Genomic DNA, 18,518 nt, shown 5'->3' on the forward strand with positions numbered 1-18,518 from the left:
ACCTGGAACTGGTAATGACCATCAGGTGTGAGAAATGCCGATTTCTCTTTAGCCCACTCAGTCAGGGCGATCTGCCAGTACCCTGATGTAAGTTCAAACGTACTCAGGAACTTGGCAGCGCCTAGCCTGTCAACGAGCTCATCAGCTTGGGGGATGGGGTGATCATCAGTCCGTGTGACGGAGTTGAGACCCCGGTAATCCACGCAGAACCTGAGTTCTGGCTTTGCATCGGGGCAGCAGCCTTAGGACCCAGCACCACAGGGCTGGCCCAGGGACTACTGGATTTCCCAATAATCCCTAAAGTCAACATCTTGGAGACCTCCTCCTTGATGCTGGCCTTCACCTTATCCGATAACCTGTAAATTGTGTTCTTCACAGGGGGACTGTCACCTGTGTCAATGTCATGAACACATAAGTGGGTCAGTCCAGGAGTAAGGGAGAACAGGGAAGAGAACAGCTCATAGCAGTCCCCTCTCTGATTTAGAGTCAGGGAGCCAGAGAGAATGACACCCTCCACTGCACCATCACCTTCTTTGGCAGAGAGGAGGTCGGGGAGAGGTTCACTTTCCTCTTCCATACCCTCATCTGTGACCAGGAGCAGACTGAGGTTTGAGCCTGTTGTGATGGAGGACCCTTAGGGGGTGTCTACGGGTCTTGAGGTCCACTAGGTAAATGGCCTCTCCTTTGCGCTCCTTGATCTCAAATGGGCCAGTCCAGCAGTCATGGAGAGCCCTGGGCTCTACTGGCTCCATTACCCAAACCTTGTCTCCAAGTGAGAACTCAACCAGAGTAGTCTTCCAGCCATACCACTCCTTCATCACCTCTTGACTGGCTTCAAGGTTACTCTTGGCCTGCTTCCAGAAGCGTTGGGTTTGGTTGTGGAGGGCCAGCATGTAGCTGACCACATCCTGGGAAGGTGTCTTGGGAGCTTTCTCCCAGCCCTCTTTAACTATGCTCAGTGGTCCCCTGATGGTGTGACCATAGAGAAGCTCAAAGGGGCTGAACCCCACCCCTTTCTGGGGCACCTCCCTGTAGGCAAACAACAGACATGATATGAGGACGTCCCACTTATGCCTCATGGCTTCAGTCAGGCCACCAATCATGCCTTTCAGGGTCTTGTTGAATCTCTCAACAAGCCCATTGGATTGAGGATGATAAGGGGTGGTAAGCCGGCAGGTCACCGCACACTCATCCCACACGGACTTCATGTACGCAGACATGAAGTTTGTGTCCCTGTCAGACACTACTTCCTTAGGGAATCCCACACGGGTAAATATTCCCAACAGGGCTCTGGTCACCACCGGTGCAGTCACTGTTCTTAGAGGGATTGCCTCTGGATGGTGGGTGGCATGGTCCACCAAAACCAGGATAAACCTGTTGCCCAAGGTAGTTTTGTGGTCCAAGGGACCAACAATGTCGATGCCCACCCTTTCAAAGGGGGTGCCAATGACAGGGAGTGGGAGCAGGGGAGCCTTAAGCTTTTTCCCTGTCTTCCCACTAGCCTGGCAGGTGGGGCAAGCTCTGCAGAAATTATCTGAGGCTAACCTCATTCTGGGCCAATGGAAGTGGGTGACAAGCCTGTTAAAGGTCTTGTCTTGGCCCAGAAGTCCTGCCAGGGGAATGTTGTGAGCCAGACCCTGTAGGAAGGCCCGGTAATACTGGGGGACCACCAGCACCCGTGCTGCCCCAGGACCTGGAATATTAGGCTCACTGTAAAGGAGATCATTCTTCCAGTAAATATGGTGATTGCCAGAGGCGTCACCAGCTGCTTGGGCTGTGGCCTGTCGCCTCAGACCCTCAAGGGTGGGGCATTCCTTTTGCGCCTTGCAGAATTCTGCCATGTCTTCCCCAGTTGGCACAGGGGCCTCCTCCTCCTCAGGGGCCCCATCCACCACCGTGGGAACATCTGAGACGGGTTTCCCGCACCTCTTGCCCTTCCTCTTTGCAGCTGTCTGGGCCATTGTTCCAGGCTCCAGACTCCCTTGACTCCCTTCCCGGGCAGCCATGAACCGTGTGGTCATGCAGACCCACTCAGGCAAACCTAACATCTCCAGGTGGGATCTGAGCTCTACCTCTTTCTAGGCAGTATGCTCAAGATCATTGCCTAACAGACAATCTACAGGCATGGCAGGACTCACAGCTACTTTCAGAGTACCAGAGACTCAAAGGGAACCAGAGCCACCGGTAGGTGACTCTCGCGATTGTCAGCGACTATGACCTGGTGGAATGTATTAGGGACTATCTGCTCTGATGACACCAGCTTACTCTTGATAGTAGTCATACTGGCTCTTGTGTCACGCAGAGCCTCCACCCTTTGCCTATCAGTGGTGACCCACTGCCTATACTTGGAAGTATTTTCTGGCATCTAGGGTTTAGGCACCATCTCTCTTTCTCCCAGGGACACTAGGGAAACCCCTGCCTGCTCCCCAAAGCTAACTGGGACTGTCTCTCCCCTCCGAGCGCTACACTAGCCAACCCAGGTGTCTGTCCAGTGGTGGACTGTGCCCTCTTGGGGCACAGTGAGTCGACCTTAGAGTGTCCATGCTGGTAGCACTCTAAGCATTTGGGGATGAATTTCCCTAATGTTTTATCAAAATACCCTGTCTTCTTCCCAAATCTAGGAGAGGGATGGTATCCACCCCCCCTTTGGAATTCTTTTGGGGGGCTTTTCAGAACTCCTAATCTTTAAGTTTTTCTCCCCCCTCTTTCTTCTGTTGAGAACCCTGACCACCTTTGTGGGAGTCCCCCCAGATGCCTTCTTAGACACGCAGGTGCCAACCCAGAGGTCCGCCTCCTCAGCAAGCTTCTTGGGGTCAGTCAGCTTACTATCTACCAAGTGCTAGCGCAACTCTGTAAAAGAAATATGGAGCATATGCTCTCTCAGAATCAAGTGATATAACCCTTTATAATCATCTTCTTTGCTGCCCACACCCATCCATCCAGTGCCTTCTTGGAGAACTCATAACAATCTACCCAAGTTTGTGTTGAAAGTTTGATGCTGTCCCTGAACCTCTGACGGTATCTCTCAGGGGTCAGCCGAAACTTGGCCAGTAAAGCGGCTTTCATGTGTGAGTAGTCATTTCTATTCTGTGGAGCTAGTGTGAGAAGTGTGTCCCTCCCTAAGGATGGTACATAAAACCACATGGCTGCCCCCCAGTGCTCCTCAGGTGTCCCATGGGCCCTTGGTGCAACTTCATAGGTAGCCAGCCACTTATCAATGTCATCTCCCACCACAAAACTTGGCACCACATTCTTGGGTATACGAACCTGTTTGTCCCCAACCGGTCCTGCACGTATGCTGCCACCATCACTGCTGGACTCAGACTGTCTTGCCTTGATTCCAGCTCCTTGAGACTCATTTCATGAGCCAACAAAAGTTTCTTCTCAGGCAAGGCTCTCTCAGCTTCAACCTGTTTGGCTGCTCTTTCAGCTTCAGCTTGCTCAGCTTCTCTCTCTCCTCTCCTTTCCTCCTGTTGAGCCTCAATTTTTTACTTTGCCATCTGCAACTGAAACCCTCTCTCCTCTCTCCTCTCCTCTGCGGTCGGGCCTTGACCAGAGACACTGCTCCCTGGTTTTGCAAGGGGCACAATTGCAGCACTAATCTCTTTTTTTATTTATTTTTTATTTTTTATTGAAGAATATAAAGTGATACAGGAATATCCCTTCAAAGCCTCTTTTGTTTTTATACCATAAGTGATTACACATTAAATATATAAGCTTATACAATCTAACAAATATTCTAGATATTCAATTGAAAAATCTTAAACAATTAAGGGGAAGAAATATAAGGAATGTAAGAAAAGAAGATGAGAGAATAAGAAAAGAAGAGAAAAAAAAAGGAGCAATAAGAGTAGCGGGGAGGGGAGGCAATCATGGGATGAGGAGATTAAAGTATTGTATAAGCTGAGAAGGTTAGGAGGAAAGCAAAGGGGAGAATTGATGAATGGATAAATGTATAGAGGGGCCGGGGGTCTTGGCACCATAATGACGAGGCTGTTGCATAAATAGTTCAATTGTTCCCTGTCTGGTGTGAGTTGTTGCGGGGGTTGGCCAGTTTGGCATATGTTCCTAGAATGTTATGGTGCGAGATGAAGATTCCGTCATCTGAGGAAGGATAGTACCAGGGGATAATCTATCAAGGTATTGTCCGTAAGGGAATGTAGATTGGGATGAGTTTATTTGGAGAATATGTTCTTCTTATATGAATTAAATAATCAGACCATGGTCAGTGAAGGGGGAGAGGAGGAGTATCTGGCTACTTGACCCGAGATCCAGGATGTTTATCAGGGTGAGAGATCCAGAGGATGAGAGGGCAAGGATAGAGAGGAAGGGGGAATGAACACAGAGGCACTAGGGGGAGAGTGAGGAGTGAATGGGAGGGGTTGAAGAGTTCTAGAAAGGCGATTGACTCTTGCTGGCCATCTGCCAGCTGCCTCATGATCTTGTCAGGAAAGGACTCCAAACTTCAGCGAATATGGCCGCTTGGTCCTGCAGTATGTAAATTACTCGTTCGTGGAGGGCAGTCTGGAACATAGCTGTCATCCAATCTGTTGGTGTGGGGGCGATACTGGACCTCCAGTGCCGAAGTATGCATATTTTGGCTGTGGCAAGTGCCGTATGAAGTAACCGTATATGGGCTTGCGATAGGGAAGGGTATGGGCGCATATCGTGCAGAAGAATGAGCGATGGCGGGGTCGGGCTTGGTATCTGTCCAAAGTCTGTCAGGGCATGGCGTACTGCTTCCCATAAAGGTTGTATCATCGGGCAATGGCATAGGATATGGAGTAAATCACAATGAAGGTTGGCACATCGCCAGCATTTTGCATGCGGTATCAGGCCTGCCCCGCGAAGTTTCATGGGAGTCCAGTACCATTCTTGGAGAACTTTAAATAGACAGAATTTCAGGCGAGCTTCGCGGACCCCCCAGTCAAGGGCTTCTAGGGTGTCTGACCATTCGTCTTCCGTGTAGACGATCTTGTCATTTTAAGCGCAGTCGTTCAAGAAGAGGCTGCGAATAAAGGTGATTCGTTAGTTCTGCATATAGACCGGACATAACACCTCGTTGTCGGCCCCACTTCTGGAGATAAGTGACAATGGGTGAAGTTTTAAGTGTCCACGGAGTGGTTCCTAGGGCTCTACGTATACGATGCTTAAGCTGCATGTATCGCCACTCTTGGTTACTGTGTATGCCAAACTCTTCTTGAAGAGAGGAAAAGGTACGAAAGCTGTCTCCGTCTATGATTTGAGATAAGTTATGGATACCTGCCTCTATCCATTGTGGCCATCGGAGGAGGTTTTCTCCTATTTTTATGCTTTTATTCCCTGCTATAGGGGCCTGGGTGTGTAGGGAAGGGTGCACCCCAAGTAATCGGTGGGCTCTGCGCCAAGCTATGTTTGTGGTCATGAGGTTGGGGTTAGATAAGTGGGGGTGATCAGTGTATGTCCCTCCCATCTCCGTATGCTGGCCTCTTAGGAGTTTCTCTGTGGCTACCCATTGCGGGGGATCTGGTATATCTGGTAGTGTATACGCTAGCTGTGAAAGTTGTAAGGCTAATGAGTAGTGTTCTACTGAGGGTAGGCCCTGTATTTGTCGTGCCAATATTGTTGCAGGTTTCAGCCTAGGGCGTAGGGAGCCCCAGACGAAAGTCCTTATGGATGCGTCGATCAGACGGAGCGTGGAGAGGGGTACCAGTAAAGGGAGCATGCCTAGTACAAATGTGAAGCGCAGGAGAGTGACCATTCTGACCGCCTGTGTCCTGCCCCACATGGACAGGCCCAGTAGTGACCACTTGGCAAAGTCCTGTTTCATTCTGGATATGAGAGGATCTAGGATGTCTCTGACCATGTGTTCCAGACCTCGGTTGATAAACGTTCCTAGGTATTTAAGACGGGTCGGTGTCCATTTAAATGGAGGCCATGTATTGCAGCTCTCGTCGTTACACGGGATAATGGCAACGCTTCGCTTTTGTCCCAGTTTACCCTATATCCGGATAAGGGTGCAAAGCCTTCTATGGTAGAGAGCAGTGATGGCAGAGAGTTTTCGAGGTCGGACAAAGTTAATAAAATGTCATCCGCGTAGAGGTAGATTTTGGATGAGCCCCCTGTTAGGGGGATACCTTTTATCTGGTGATGTATGGTAGCTGCCAGGGGTTCCATGGGCAGCAGGAATAGGAGCGGTGAGAGGGGGCAACCCTGGTGTGTGCCTCTTCCGATGGGGAACGGATCAGATAGAAAGCCCCCGCAATTAACCTGTGCCGTGGGATGCTCATACAATAGGCAGACTTTGGAAATGAATTGTTCTCCGAGGCCGAAGTGCTTCATGCTGGTAAACAGGTAAGGTAATTCAATACGATCAAATGCTTTTTCCGCATCTAGAGATAAAGCTAGGGCTTCCTCTTGTATTTGTAGGGATTCCAGTAAGGTGTGGCAGAGGGTGCGCATATGGTTTCTGGATGTATGGCCCGGAACAAACCCCACTTGGGTATTATGGATCAGGGACGGTATTACCTTACGTAACTGTGCTGCTAAGACGCTGGCTAGGAGTTTAACGTATTTGTTCAGAAGGGAGATGTGGCGATAGCTGCCGCAAAGTAGGGGGTCCCTCCCTGCCTTAGGTAGGACAACAATCGTAGCTTTGTTAGACAGAGAGCCTAAGGAGCCTTCTTGACATGCTTCCACCAGTGCCTCATGCACTGCTGTGACTGCCTCTTCCCCGGCCCATCTATAAAATTCAGCAGGGAATCCGTCTTCTCCCGGGGATTTATGGTAGGGGAGATTTGTGATAACTTGCGTTATTTCTTCCCTGCTTATTTCGCCTTCTAGGAGGGCTCGACCTGCCTCCGACAGACAAGGCAGGTTGGCCGCCTTAAGAAACACCTCTGTCTGGGTATGATCAGTCGTTGTTTCAAAGGTATAGAGATGTCGGTAATACGTGGCGAATTCATTCACTATGTCTTGCGGGCGGGTCAGTACTGCTCCTGAGGAGGATGTTATGGCCGGAATGGCAGAGGCAGCCTCTCTCTGTCGGAGCTGGGCCACCAGGAGACGTCCTGCCTTCTCACCTTGTTCGTAATGGCGGCCATGTAGCTTTTGCAGCACGTATTCCACCTGGGATGTATAGAGTTCATTGCGTGCCATTCAAGCTTGTTCTAAGAAGTGACGCAACCCGGGGGACGGTTGGGCAGTGTATTGTTTTGTGATATTCTGGATTATGGTTTCTAAAGTAGTTTGGCGGGCTGCTCTGTCTCTGTTGGCTAATGCTGCGTCTCGCATCATATTCCCTCTCAGGGTCGCCTTTGCCGCTGCCCATAGAACCCTCTTGGAAGTCACAGTGCCCGTATTCTCGCCCATATACGTTGACACATGAGCCGTAAATTGTTCCTTCCCTTGGGGGGAAAGGTATCTGTGTACAGCAAGGCGCCATGGTTTTCGGCCAGGGGGGGGTAGGCCTGGCTGCATCAGAAGTAGTATCAGAGAGTGGTCTGAGAGGCCGCTATCTAGGATGCATGTGTCTAGCATTTGGGGGATTATAGTGTGTGATACTAGGAAATAGTCCAGGCGTGATTGTGTGCCGTGGACGCATGATAGAAAAGTATATTCTTTATCTTTCGGGTGTTGTATTCTCCAGCAGTCAACTAGACCGGCGTCCATGGTTAGGTCTGTCAGTAGTGCCCTATCTTGATTATTACCTACGTCTATGGGACCTGTCCTGTCTAAAATGGTATCTTGGGTGAGATTCCAGTCTCCCCCAATTATATAGCGGGTGGTTCCGATTTCAGTCAAGAGGCGGTTTAGTTGTAAGAAGAATGGACGCTTTGTGCCAGTTGGTGCGTAAACAGAGCCCACGCATAGGAAGGTATTTCCTATTTTTCGTTTAGTGAATATATATCTTCCCTCCGCGTCATTCCCCGTTTTAACGATTGTGATCGGGAGTGACTTACGCATTAGTATCGCTACCCCGCATTTGCGAGGTGTGCTATTCCCAGCCTCTTGATCCGTTGGGCAGCAGCTAAAGGCAACCTTTCCTACCCAGTCCCTTTTAAGTTTGCTGGATTCCAAGATATCGAGATGTGTTTCTTGAAGTACGGCAATATCTGCTCTTTTAGATTGAAGGTAGGACAGTACCTTTTTCCGTTTAACATAACTTGTCATGCCATGTACATTCCAGGAGAGAATCCGTAGCGGACGTGTCGCTAGGGGAGCGTTCCCTGACATTCTGGGCAGTTGTGCAGGGCCGCGTCAGTTCCAGGGGCGGTTCTGTTAGGAGGAGAGGGGGGGTTACCCCAGCTGTTAAGATTGGGATTGTGTTTGTTAGTTTTAGAGTGATGAGTTTGGAGAGGGGGGGCAGCTGGCGAAGGCTGGTATGTCTCTCTAGGGGGGGGGAGGTGGTGTTAGGAGGGTAGAATAAGTAGAGGAAGAGCGAGAGAGGGATGCAGGGATAGGGAAAGGAGGGAAGAGAAGAAAAGAAAAGAAAGGGGATGATATGTAGAGCAATGTATAGAATAAAGTAAAGAGAATGACGAGAAAGAATGTCGTAGAAAGAGATAGAGAAGGGAGATATGGGGAGGCTAGAGATCCAGCCTCTGTGGTTAGGTCTGTAAACGGCAGGTCCGGTTCCTCTCGGGACTCTCGCGTTTAACAGTGTAGGTCTCCAGCATAGCCATATCAAAATCGTCATCTCCTGCTTAAGACCCAGCTAGAGACATGTTGATTTGAGGATTTTAGTCAACAAATTGACAGGAAAAACAAAATTGCAGAAAAGAGATAAAAATCAAGTTGACCTTCATCTGTGGGTAGGTAGTGAAATACTTAACTACTGTATGTCACTTCACAAATACAAGTCCTATCCTCATCGATGATCACCAATGTTAGAAATGGGGTCTTTGGTTGGCAGTCAGGTTATCCCCTGTCCAAGCAAGGACCCTCACTCTAGTCTGGGTAAGTCCCACACAATCCAAATTATCCTGTGCCCACCCTCTGGTAGCTTGGCATTGAACAGTCAGGCTTAACTTAGAAGGCAATGTGTAAAGTATTTGTGCAATAACTCATACAATAACACAATATGGCACCACAAAAAATACACCACACAGGGTTTAGAAAAATATATAATATTTATCTGGATATTTGCTGGTCAAAAAGATCAAAGATGCAATAAGTAAATGTAGAGATATCACTGAAAAGTGATATAAAGTGTTTTAAATCTTTTTAAAGCAAACAAAGTCTCTTTCAAGCACAAAGTACCTGGTTCATGTGAAAAATCTCCGCAAAGGGCCGCAGATGAGGAGAAGCATGGAAACAAAGGGGTACGCGTCGATTTCTCAGGCTGCACACAGCGGGGATGGCTGTGTGTCGATTTCTGGCGCTCGGCGGTGGATCCTATTCGGGTTGCGGGGTTTTCAGACGCACCGGGGTCTGTGCGTGGAATCCTGAGCTTGTGCAGCGAAGTCACAAGTGCTGCGTCGTTCCAGTGGGCGTTGCGTGGAACTTTCTCCTGCACGGCAGGCGCTGCGCCGATTCTCCTCTGGAAGTCGATCCGGTGGTCCGTGCGTCGAAGTTCCGGTCGCAACGCAGGCACCGCGTCAATCTTCCTGTGAAGTCCGGTTCGGCGTGCAGTGAATTTCTCACCGCGGGGCAGGCTCTGTGTCAGTTTTAGCAAGCTGTGTGTCGAATTTTGCGCCGCACAAGGAGTCCAGTTACAAGAGAGAAGTCTTTTTGGTCCTGAGATTTCAGGGAACAGAAGGAAAGCTCTATCCAAGCCCTTGGAAGCACTTCTTCACCTCAGCCAGAGAGCAGCAGGGCAACAGCAAGGCAGCATTCCTTCACAGAAAGTAGTCAGGTGATTCCTTTGGGCAGCCAGGCAGTTCTTCTTGGCAGGATGCATGTTCTGGTTCCAGTTATCTTCTCCAGGAAGTGTCTGAGTTGGAAGGGGCAGAGGCCCCGTTTATATACCCAAATTTGCTTTTGAAGTAGGGGAGACTTCAAAGAGTGGCTTAGAAGTGCACCAAGTCACCTTTCAATCCTGTCTGCCAGGGTCCCAGTAGGGGGTGTGGCAGTCCTTTGTGTGAGAGCAGGCCATCCACCCTCCCAGCCCAGGAAGACCCATTCAAAATGCAGATGTATGCAAGTGAGGCTGAGTATCCTGTGTTTGGGGTGTTTCTGAGTGAATGCACAAGGAGCTGTCAACTTAACCAAGCCAGATGTGGATTGTAAGGCACAGAAAGATTTAAGTGTAGAGGAATGCTCACTTTCTAAAAGTGGCATTTCTAAAATATTAATATTAAATCCAACTTCACCAGTCAGCGGGATTTTATATCACAATTCTGGCCATACTAAATATGACCTTCCTACTCCTTTCAGATCAGCAGCTACCATTCAAACAATGTATGAGGGCAGCCCCAATGTTAGCCTATGAAGGGAGAAGGCCTACAGCAGCGTAAAAACGAATTTGGGAGTTTTACACTACCAGGACATGTACACTACTTAGGCACATGTCCTACCTTTTGCCTACACAGCACCCTGCCCTATGGTTTACCTAGGGCATACCTTAGGGGTGTCTTATTTGTAGAAAAAGGGGAGTTTTAGGTTTGGCAAGTACTTTTAAATGCCAAGTCGAATTGGCTTTGAAACTGCACACACTTGCAATGGCAGGCCTGAGACCAGGTTAAGGGGCTACTTAAGTGGGTGGCAAAACCAGTGCTGCAGGCCCACTAGTAGCATTTAACCTACAGGCCCTGGGCACATATAGTGCACACTACTAGAGACTTACAAGTAAATTAAATAGTCCAATTGAGTATGATCCAATGTTACCATGTTTAAAGGGAGAGAGCACATGCACTTTAGCACTGGTTAGCAGTGGTAAAGTGCGCAGAGTCTAAAAACCAGCAAAAACAGTGTCCAAAAAGTGGAGGGAGGCAGGCAAAAAGTTAGGGGTGACCACCCTAAGGCTGTCAGGTCTAACACCTTGGCATTGTTCTTGAAAACTACTTGGGCCACCTATGAGGTGGATCTCCGGGATTACTCAGAAGAAAATGGAGGAAGTGTTATGTTCTGCATGTCTCCTTCCAGCCTGGAATGCACACTAAACTACCACAGACCTAAAACAATGTAAACACAGATTTTGAACCACAACAATATTTGATCCCCCTCAATGTGCTAAAATAATTAAAATATTCAGTTCAAGTGTATATAGAAAAAGGACTTTTACACAATGGCTTAAGTTCCTCAAGTGTTCTACTGATGCACGACTGTGAGGAAAACACATCTTCCATTGAATTTGTATTAGGAAGTCTGCCCATCACTGGAAACACTCTAAAAGACAGTCTTGTGAAATGTCATTCTTGTGCCTTGGGTGTGCCCATCACTGAGTAAAATTAAAATGAATTCCTGCCAAACTTCCCAGGCTAGAGCACTGTTGTACAAAACAAGAACGTGCCCATAAAACAGAAAAACTAACCCAAAAAAACCTATAGTGCCCACAGTTAACCATAAAATGTTACTCCCAGTTATCTGCTGCTCTACATTTCTCTCCAACTGCCGTTCTGAGGCCAATGGTAGTCAAATACCAGCTGTTCCTGCCTTCCTGCCATTGCTGCAAAGCTCCAAATAACAAGCCAGTTACTGCTCAGTACATTCTTAAACACAGAAGCAATCAGCTTGGAGCAGACCGAAGTCACGTGCACATCACAGTCAGCTTGACTTATTTCCTTGAGGTTAGTCCTCCAGCTCACGCTCCGATGAAAAATACAGCGCACACGGCCTCATATAACGATGCATATTTACTGCTTCGCGGTAGTAACAGGATCCAGAAATCTTCCAAGGTGGTAATAACTTAAAAATATGCAGAAAGCCTGCACCTAACGTACACCAATGCAACGGAAAGTCTAACTCCAAATGGGGCTCTACAAGCAGCGGTTGCAGCTCCATAAATGGCAGAACTTCAACACAGACCAACTACCTTAAAGAATTCCATGGAAATTGTGTTTGGGCGTCTGGGACACACCAGCAAGATGACATCCCATCCTCGTTGCCAAAAATGTGGTGAAGCATCAACAAAATAAGACACTGAGATCGGTAAGTGGAGAAGACTTTAAGGTGTCCAGACGCTGAAGCCAACACTTCCGACTATTAACCATTAGAATCCCAAGACCAACCACCTCATCACATTCGAGGTGTTACATCACTGGCCAGGGGAATCATAATGGGCCCATGAGATCCCACAGTAAACTCTTGAAACTCAAGTGAACACTGATTTATCAAATTCAGGCAAACATTTGAAAAACATTCTGGGAATTCATAAAAACTCAACACTGAAAAACAGAAACCCTAATCACGGTTCTTTCTGTATCATATTTGTATGTGCAACAGTGTATCCACATTAAATATGGTATCAGCACTGGGATTTTCCCAATTGAAACAGCATGTTACTGGTTTTAGCTGCTCTTGATGCAAGGAAAGAACAAGGGCAAATAGCTATGTATAAAAACTATTTCATAAAATCCATTGTATCCTCTCTTGTAATATCCTGATTGTGAACTAAATCTTTATTACATTATTGTTGCAGGCGAACACGAGTACCATCTTAAAGAGGAAAGTTGCCAAAGTAAACCAGTTGAAAACGGGTATATTATAACACAGTTAACAGAAGAAGAAACTGAGCCACACACTGAGATGACCATTCCCCAGTCCAGGCATTTGGAATTGGATAAGAGGCTAGAACATGATATACATGCAGAGAAGCTCCGGTTACAGACCCCTTCACTACAGCTGGAAGATAATTTAGGTAGTTATTTTTTGTGTTACTGTTTTTGAAACTTATAAGTCACATAAATTTTAGAGTCAGAAGCCTGAGTGGGAAGCACACAGATAATTGAACCCCATTAGAAAGGGTTCCATTGTGTACGCCGCACGGTCGATTCTTCTCACTGGACTTCGATTTTCCAGCTTCCCAGCAGCAAGACCCCTCTCGCTAAATTCCCTGTGTGATTTTTATGTTTTCCCAGGTTATCTACCTGCCTTGTCCAATTTTACCTGTGGGACTGTTCCTTCACGTACAGGCATTACTCCTGTTTCTTCTTGTGCCCTGGGAGCGCCTATTCCCTACCTTTTCTAGTGACGTCCAATTATCTGTGTGCTTCCCCCTGACATCCTCAGAGTCCTAATGATGATCCCACATTGCATTAACCTATAACACAGATCCTGTTGACATTGTTGCATTTGAATCAAACGGGCCATGTGCTTCTTTACATGATACACATGCAGATCGCTTTATTCACTAGTGTGTATCACAGTAAAAAGAGCACAAAGCACATTTTTGTCACTGGGGCACATCAAATATCTATGTTCATATATTTTTTTTCATTAAATGAAGAGTGTTGTTTATTTGTCTAATTTATCAGGGACCATTATTACTACTTTAATACCCAAAGTTCCTTAGTGATACTCTGGTTCCCCTTGTTTCCATTAGATTGCAAGTTCTCAGGTAATAAATAACCAGTGAATGATTTACTTAGCTTTCAGTGACTCCTGGTGAGAGGAATCATGAAAGTGACTATTCAATTTTTTGATTGCCCAACTAAATGTTCTATTTTATTTGAAACACAGCATAATAGGGCCCTTATAATATAGTTGGTGGCATGGAGTTCAGGTGTTGGAGGCTGGTGAATTTGCAGTGGCGACACGTGAAGGGTCCGTTGGTGTTGTCTGGTGATGCTTGCTTACAGTTGTTGTCGTGTCCTGGGTTGAGTGCAATGAGTGCTGCTGATGAGTAGCGGTGGTGGGCTGGAGGTCCAGGGGTCCTGGCGCTGGTCGCAGACGGGTTTGTCTAAGGGGCGCCCGCTGCACGCAGCCGCCATTAAATAGTGAAGGGGAGGAGATGACAGCAGGGAGGCAAGAACGACGCGAAAAAGAGGGCAGCAGCGGGGCTAAGCAAGAATGAGGGGGGGGAGAGAGCGAAGCGAGATAGATGGAAGCAGAAAGCGAAAGGCAAAGAAAACAAAACACAAAGGAAAAACGAGGAAAATAAGAAAAAGAGGCAGAGGGCAGCCCAGCAGAAGAGCAGAGCTCTCCCATCAGACACCAGGGATGAGGCGCAGGCAGAAGCCTGCGGGTGGAGGAAGGCCTTGAACTACTGTCAGAGGTCAGAGTTCAGGGAACAGAGGGGCTTCACTTACCGGTGGAGCTACACAGTGGCAGATCAGTTCACTGACAAGGTCAGAGAGGTTGTTGGACTTGTGGACAATGGTGATTACCCCCCCCTCCTAAGGTGGTGATGGTCCAGGTTTCGGTGAGGAAAGCGACATCCGGGGCAGTGCTATCAAGGAAGTCCCAGATTTCATTAGCGTGTTTATGGAGGGAGCGGATGTTGAGGAGGATGCACTTCAGGGTCTTTGGTGTTGGAGTGTTGTTGTGGGTGGGCTGTGCCAGATCCAAGTACTTGGTGGTGGTGTAGGATTGGCGGCAGCAGAGGCAGCTGAAGGGTCCATGGGTGTCGGCTGGTGATGCAAGCTTTCAGTTGTTGTTGTGTCCTGGGTTGAGTGCGAGGAGAGCTGCTGGAGAGTAGAGGTGGCGGGTGGGAGGTCCAGTGGTCCTAGCGCTGGTCGCGGAAGGACGCAGACAGGCTTGCCTTTGGCGCACCAGCAGCACGGCCACACAGCGGCCGCCATTAAGGAGGGAGAGGTGGGAGAAGAGGACAGCTGGGAGGCGGGAGCAGGAAAAACGGCATGAGAACGGGGGGCGGGCCGCGGGGGCAGCATCGGCGGGAAGGGGGAAGCGAGAGAGATGGCAAAGCGAAAGTGAGAGGAATGAGCGAGAATGCAAGAAAGGTTGTGAAATGATAGTCAAAAGCACAGAAAAGGAGGAAACAGATATAAAAAGTTCAGAAAGTGCAAGGGCACAAAGCAGTAAGCAGAAGAGCACAAAAGGGATAAAAACAGAGAAAAGAGGTCAAGGGCCGGTGGGCGGCCTAGCAGAAGAGCAATGCTCTCCCACTGGACACCAAGAATGAGGCGCAGGCAGGAGCCTGCAGGTGGTGGAGGGCCTCAAACTTCTGATAGATGACAGCACTTGTAGAAGTTGAAATATTAATCAAACCTTTTTGTGGCAGCATTGGATTCATTTTCTATGGATAAGGAGCAAGAACGTAAACAAAAGGCTTCACCTTAGGTGGAAATCCCATTTTGGAGAACCCAAGCTGATGTCACTGAATCAAGGGACTTTTTTGTCCAGCACTAAAGAACAAATCAATGTTCATACAAATAAATAACAAACCAATTGTCAACCACCTGAAACACCAGAGTCGATAACTGCCTTGAGGAAAATACAAAGCATTTGGCACTTTCACAAATAACTTTTCTGTCTCGGCATTACATCTGGTGGGATTACACAAACCAGATGAGCTAAGCTAATCATCACTGGAAGTGATAAACTGGTTGTTTGCAACAGAGTTCTTGGGAAATGTTTTATCACCAGTGAAGGCCACAGACAGACCCTTTTTTGCAAATGCAAAATGGAAACCTACAAAGCAGCTATCAGGAGCTAAGTGAACACTTACATGGGGAATTACAACTCAGCCTGTAGAACAGATTCTAAAGTGGCCCACTTGTCTTTGTGAAAATTGTTTGATTAGTTTGCATTCTTACTCTGATGGTCCATATATTCCTTGTTTCAGTCCTTTAATGTTTCCTGTTGGAGGAGGTGGGGATAAGCATGCTATACTATTCCGGACAAGCTACGATGAGTGCTATAGCATTGTAAGCACAGCCCATTCTGAAGTATGCTAGGCATTTGCTGGGGTCATGCTTTCAAGACCATGTGAAGACTCCATACACCTATATGCTGTGGGTTTAATCATATTCCCTTGCAGCTAGATGCCATTCAACTACCCCTCTCCCCTCCATATCTATCTTGAGCTATGAGCCCACAGATAACTGTATCTTTTTGAGAGAATCTTGCATCGTGAGATATCTGTGATATTTTGGTGAGGGGATGAGAACATTATCATCTGTGTGCCTCCCAGGCCTAGGAAACATGAAGAAGAGTTGGCTTTGTGGGCTTCATTGTCTCTATCTGGCTTGCCGTGGTGTGTCTAGAAGAGGGCACCGTGATTTCAAACCATACCTTGATTTCTTGTACTTCTATTCCCTCTTTTTCTCTCCTCCCAGCCTTTGTTTTCCTTTAACACACCTCCCCCTTGTCTTTCTTTCATAGAGCTAAGGCAGACTTCATTCGAAATACTATTGCCTCATCCAGTAACATGTATAGTCCCTCTTTTCATTCTCTCCTGTTCCCCCTAGGTCATTTGAGTTGACCTGAAGATGGTAAAATGTATTTACAAATAATCAAGATAAAAAAACGTATGTTTCAGAAATGCTTGTGTGTGAATGTTGGTCATCTTTCAAGGTAGAGTAATTTATATAATTGGACACCTTTTAGAGACACTAGTCTGTGACAGCGTTAAGAGGTGTAGGCTGGTGATTTTATGTGCATATTTGAGGTTTGCCATCTGTAGATATGAGTGTTAAATATAGTTAAGAATTGTCAGTCTGATTGTTGTATATCTTTGAGGGATATTGCTCTGTGTGTGATATAAAAGTGTGACCCTGTGTCTACAAAAGTACAGGAAGAATGTAAATTATATTTTGTTTTATTTAAGAAAGGCAGAAGAATGTGGATATTAAAGAGATGATGGGAGATATGGGGGGATACCTCTGGTAGAGAAATATTTATTTCAAAGACACTCTTGGACCTAGAAGACTAACAAGTTGTCAACATTCTGCAGCATAAGTTGGTATGTATATGTGTGGGGGAATGTACATGTTTGTGTGTCAGATAGGGGACAATTCAAGTGTATCATGATAACTACAAGCATTTTCAGTTCTTTATTTCATTAGGTTAGGTGAGGTGGGGCTGGCCCTGAGTAGGCTGCAATGATCTGCACATGCAGTAATCAACAATCAATTTGTAAGAATGAGAAAAATAATAATTAGAATTTTGTGAGACAGCTTGCAGTCTGAAAATTATTCAGGCAGCAGGATTTCATCATGGATGTGAAATTGAACTGTTGTCACCTACTAGAAGAGAAGGGCACTGAGGGTTTTGGCAAATAAAAAGGACACTGGTGTGGATGCAGCATATTTTATAAGTCACGAAACAGTACATTCTGCTTTGAAAAGTAAGATTAAGTTGATAGAGTCGTAAGTTCACGCTCATGGTCCCTGTTTGACCCATGGTGTTCTCATTCCAGCTGGTGGCACGCGTCAGTCAAGTGACACTGTGGACTACAGCCAAGTGACCAGTGACTCCGAAACAGAGGTCTTTTGTGACTCACTAGACCAGCTGGAGCTTGACCAAGTAAGTGCATTTATGTGGTTCATGCTTGGTTAAACGCGAGGCTTGAAATCATTGGGTCCCAGTGAGCATTGGAGAGGGATGTATATATATACATAAATAAATACTGTTGTAGAATTCTCAATCAAGTATAGTCTTCCATTTAGAGACTTTCTGCTAGGTCGTGGCTGCCCTAGTAAAAAGTAGGGATGCTAGGCCTTACCTCTCCACAAATACCTAGGCATTTCTCCAGTGTTAGACATCCTTTGCTCTTGGTTTGTCATTCTGATGTTGGCTGAGGTGAAATTTAGGTTGAACACAACTACTTGAAGCTTAATCAATACAGTATTCAAAAGGAAGTGTATTTTTTCTTTTTTTCATCAGTGGGTCTTCATTATCCTCATGAATACTGAATATTTCAATAGTCATAGACAAAAGTGTGTACATAGAAAAATGTGATGATCAAAGTTCAGATGTTTTATTATTTAATAATTACGAATTTAACAAAAACTAAAGCCAAGCAAACATGTTTTGTGACCTCTTAAATAATTTGTCGCTTCATCAGGGCAAACATAGAGTTTTTTCAAAAGGGAAATGGTGTTTTCTACATGGCCGGAGCAACGCGTAGTGAGTTACCACGCTTGCTAGAACCACGCATGTGCTGAAGCACGCAAATGCATGGCTAAGGCACCATGCATATGCGTAGTTCAGACACAAAAAAGGAATGCCCAGGAGAGGAACGCAGCAGTGTAGTGTGGTTGGGACGGGTGGGGGCATTTTTAAGGACTGGGTGGGGGAGGTTTTAGAGTTCAGGGCAGGAGCAGGGGGTTGGGGTAGTTTTTAGGGCAGGGTGGGGTAGGTTTTAGAGTTCAGGGTGGCGTTGGGGTAGTTTTTAAGACAGGGCGGGGTAGTTTTAAGGACACGGTGGGGTAGGTTTTATGGTTTAGGGCGGGGGGGTCAGGGTACTTTTTAGGATAGGGCAGGGTAGGTTTTACGGTTTAGGGTGGGGGGGGGTCAGGGTAGTTTTTAGGACAGGGTAGGTTTTAGGTTTCAGGGCGGGGTTTGGGGTAGTTTTTATGACAGGTTAGCGCAGTTTTCAGGACAGGGTGGGTTAGGTTTTTGGGCATGAGTGGGGGGGGTCAGTGTAGTTTTTACGGCAGGGCAGGTATGTTTTAGGGTGGGGGTGGGGGACTGGG

At 47.0% G+C, this 18,518-nt stretch overlaps 1 protein-coding gene across 3 annotated transcripts in view; it reads left to right on the forward strand.

Moving 5' to 3' along the window:
* Positions 1 to 18,518, forward strand: part of ACBD4 (acyl-CoA binding domain containing 4) — a 224,830-nt gene that overhangs the window by 87,021 nt on the left and 119,291 nt on the right. For all 3 annotated transcript variants that reach the window (XM_069237954.1, XM_069237956.1, XM_069237955.1), the window contains exons 6-7: positions 12,560 to 12,778; positions 17,240 to 17,346. In XM_069237954.1, coding sequence (XP_069094055.1) covers positions 12,560 to 12,778; positions 17,240 to 17,346 — 326 coding nt within the window. The remainder of the gene's footprint in view (positions 1 to 12,559; positions 12,779 to 17,239; positions 17,347 to 18,518) is intronic.

The sequence above is a fragment of the Pleurodeles waltl genome, chromosome 6, assembly GCF_031143425.1.
Source record: "Pleurodeles waltl isolate 20211129_DDA chromosome 6, aPleWal1.hap1.20221129, whole genome shotgun sequence".
NCBI lineage: Eukaryota > Metazoa > Chordata > Amphibia > Caudata > Salamandridae > Pleurodeles > Pleurodeles waltl.